At 31.1% G+C, this 3,383-nt stretch overlaps 1 protein-coding gene across 7 annotated transcripts in view; it reads left to right on the plus strand.

Annotated features, from left to right (window-relative positions):
* Positions 1-3,086, plus strand: part of LOC106474743 — a 33,402-nt gene extending 30,316 nt beyond the window's left edge. For all 7 annotated transcript variants that reach the window (XM_022403044.1, XM_022403038.1, XM_022403043.1 and 4 more), the window contains one exon: positions 631-3,086. In XM_022403044.1, the coding sequence (XP_022258752.1) occupies positions 631-1,110 (480 nt within the window). In that variant the 3' untranslated portion in view covers positions 1,111-3,086. The remainder of the gene's footprint in view (positions 1-630) is intronic.
* The last annotated feature ends 297 nt before the right edge of the window (positions 3,087-3,383 follow it).

Genomic DNA, 3,383 nt, shown 5'->3' on the forward strand with positions numbered 1-3,383 from the left:
TGTCAGCTAATACGTATTGAGTGTCAGTAATGTTTTTTTTCTGTCAGCTAATACATATTGAGTGTCAGTAATGTTTTATTTCTGTTTGCTGATACATATTGTCAGTAATGTTTTATTTCTGTCAGCTAATACGTATATTGTCAGTAATGTTTTATTTCTGTCAGCTAATACATATTGAGTGTCAGTAATGTTTTATTTCTGGAAGCGGACACGTATTGTCAGTAATGTTTTATTCCTGTCAGTTAATACATATTGAGTGTCAGTAATGTTTTATTTCTGTTTGCTGATACATATTGTCAGTAATGTTTTATTTCTGTCAGCTAATACGTATTGAGTGTCAGTAATGTTTTATTTCTGTCAGCTAATACATATTGAGTGGAAATAAAACATTACTGATGTTAGCTGATACATATTGTCAGTAATATTTATTCCTGTCAGTTAATACGTATTGAGTGTCAGTAATGTTTTATTTCTGTCAGCTAATGTGTATTGAGTTTCAGTAATGTTTAATTTCTGTCAGATAATACAGTGACATTATTGTTGGTTTTGTTTTAATGTTAGTTTATTTAAACCTTGTTGTTATCAGTATATCTCTATGGAAAGTTGTAGTGATAGTTGATTTTTTTTCAGAGGTCTTGTGGTCATGCAGACATTGAACCTCACTGGTGCACTTGTCTATCTTGGGAAGATGTGTTCGTGGATGAACCCATAGCAAAGGAGGTAGCACAAGCTGTTATTGACTTTATCAATGACTACACCAAAAACAAAAGACATTTGTGTGCTAAACTTTCACTGGATAAAGTCACTGTTTGTCAGCAACTTCTCCCAAATAAAGCTTTGCTGAAATTTAAGAAAAGCAGTGATAAAGACGGCTTTCTTGCTGATCTCAGTGACAACACTGTCGTATCTGAGGCTACGTATCAAGTACAATTCCATGCATTTCCATCTGGGGGAATCTTTGAAGCTTCTGTGAAACATGATATACCACGTGGGACTTTTCACGTCCGTGAACAAGAAATAAGCCGTGTGAATCTTTATGGTCCACAACCACATTGCGTGCAAGACAGCTACCCTCAGTTGCGCAAGTACTGTTACTGCAAAGTTCAGTAGCAGTGCTTCCTTTGTTTGTAAAAGGATCACAATGGAAATATAGATTTTTTTAGAATTTAAAGAGGTATTAGTTGAAAAACAACATGCAAGTAATCCAAAAGATTGACATACCAGTACAACAATAAGCAAATACATCAGTACTATAGTAGGCAAATAGGTCAGTACAACAATAAGGATATAAATAAGAACCATAACAAAAGTAAGTAATCAACACAGCAGAATAACACATACGAAAAGTTACAATAAAAGCAATAGTAAACCAAATAAGATCTACACACTAGAACAAAAGTAAGTAAGACACACACATCGGAATAACAAGGAAGTATAACGGAGCTTTATTTACAAATTTTTTTGTTTATATTTGCTAGTCATTAATTTTTTTATGTAATGGTAACCTCCTCTGAATATTGTAAAAGAAGTTTATAATCAGGTATATATTCACTAAAACTGTCTAAGGTGACAGATGTGTTGAATGTAGCAGAAGTAATTTTAAGGAGTGGGTTTCTGTGATTGAAAACTTGTAAATGTTAGCATTAATGAGTGTGAAAGTAAATCATGAATGTTAACATCAATATAATAAATGTGATGCCACATATTACTTTTAAATTGAAGTTATCTACTTATCATCATATTATCATTAGAATGTCTTACTTGTTGAACGTTGGTGTATTTAAGATGTGCAACCTCAATATAATGATTTTGATATATTGTACTAATTTTTATTGTTAATTATAGAATTTTACACAGAACTTCTTTTTGTTAATTAGGTTGTGTTTAAGTCAACACTAAACTTTGTTTGTTATAATACTCTAAATCATAATAGAGTGGGTTTATTTCACTTCAATGAGGTACTCAGAAAAGTGCCATCTTGTGTCACTTAAGAAAAATAAATTCTTAGATAATAGTAAATTGTATTGTTTTATGTTAATTAAGCTTGGGTTTTCTACTTCCATACAGAGTCTTATCACTTTTCATATTATAGACTCAAAGCTTTAACACTACCTCAGTTACTATACTTCAGTCAGGAAGCACATCCTACTAATATAATAATAGGTAGTAAAATATATGCTACTTAATTACATTGAATTCTTAAACACATTAAGACCTAAGGTCATAATTTTCACATATGAAATAGAATTCCCCTATTTAAAAAATAATAGTTACCACCAGTGTATACAGGAAAACCCATTACATCATGATGCTGTCGCCATAGGATCTAATCACTACCTGTCACATAAAATAGCCTCCTACTTCACCCACGTAAATCGGGCTATACAACTTCGCACCACAAAGAAACCTTACTAATTGAATTGAGCTACTTAAAGAATGTATCTAGAGGTTTCAACCCTAACATCATAGATAAGGCTTGTATCAAACTTCAAAATATTATCTTAACTCCAACCTTTCACCAATCAACAACATAAAACACAGCATATTTGATTCATTCCCATTTTTGACAGAAATTACAAGTCTGTTTAATAGTTTGAATTGAGCATTAATGTAAAAACTGTATTCAAACCTTCACATAAAATTAACACCTTACAACCTAATATGGATATGGAAAGAAATATATAGGACAAATATAACGATCCTTAGAAATAAGATGCAAAGAACACCAAGATCACATGAATTTCTGATATACACTTTAACATATCAATTTGAAACAGGTCACAAAATACTTTGAGATGTAATTCTTATACACCAACCCAAAACTAAAAAAGGAAGAGACTGTTTAGAGACTACAGAAATCATCAAAGCAACCGATCTCTTACTAAACCTTAATAATGGCCCTAACAACATCAGCCATATTTGGCAAGGTCTGTTCATCATTCATACACTTTACCTATTTCCAGTCGCCTGTTGACACTATTTAATACCTGTGTCTTTTGTATTTGTTACATTACATATTGTTTAGTACTGTTTTTCTTGAAACATGTAGTATGCTCCACCTTCAATAAAACTTACTTATAAATTGTTGTTTGACTTCTTATTATTCTATTCCTAGAGTTTAAATTTTCAGTGGATTTAAATCTAGTATTAAATATATTGAAAAATACAGGGGTATATAGTGGTAAGATATAACACTAATAATTACATTTGTTGGAAAACGAAGTCTAATAATGAATAATAGAGCCGCGGCAACAATTGTAAACATCTTTAATAAACGTTTTGGAATTATACCTATTCCATTTTCAGCAAATCTGGCAAAATAAATTTAAATCTTTAGCATAATTACTAATATAAAAATGCAATGAATAGTGTTAGGAAGTTAT

Source organism: Limulus polyphemus, unplaced genomic scaffold, assembly GCF_000517525.1.
Source record: "Limulus polyphemus unplaced genomic scaffold, Limulus_polyphemus-2.1.2 Scaffold7630, whole genome shotgun sequence".
In the NCBI taxonomy this organism is placed as follows: Eukaryota; Metazoa; Arthropoda; class Merostomata; order Xiphosura; family Limulidae; genus Limulus; species Limulus polyphemus.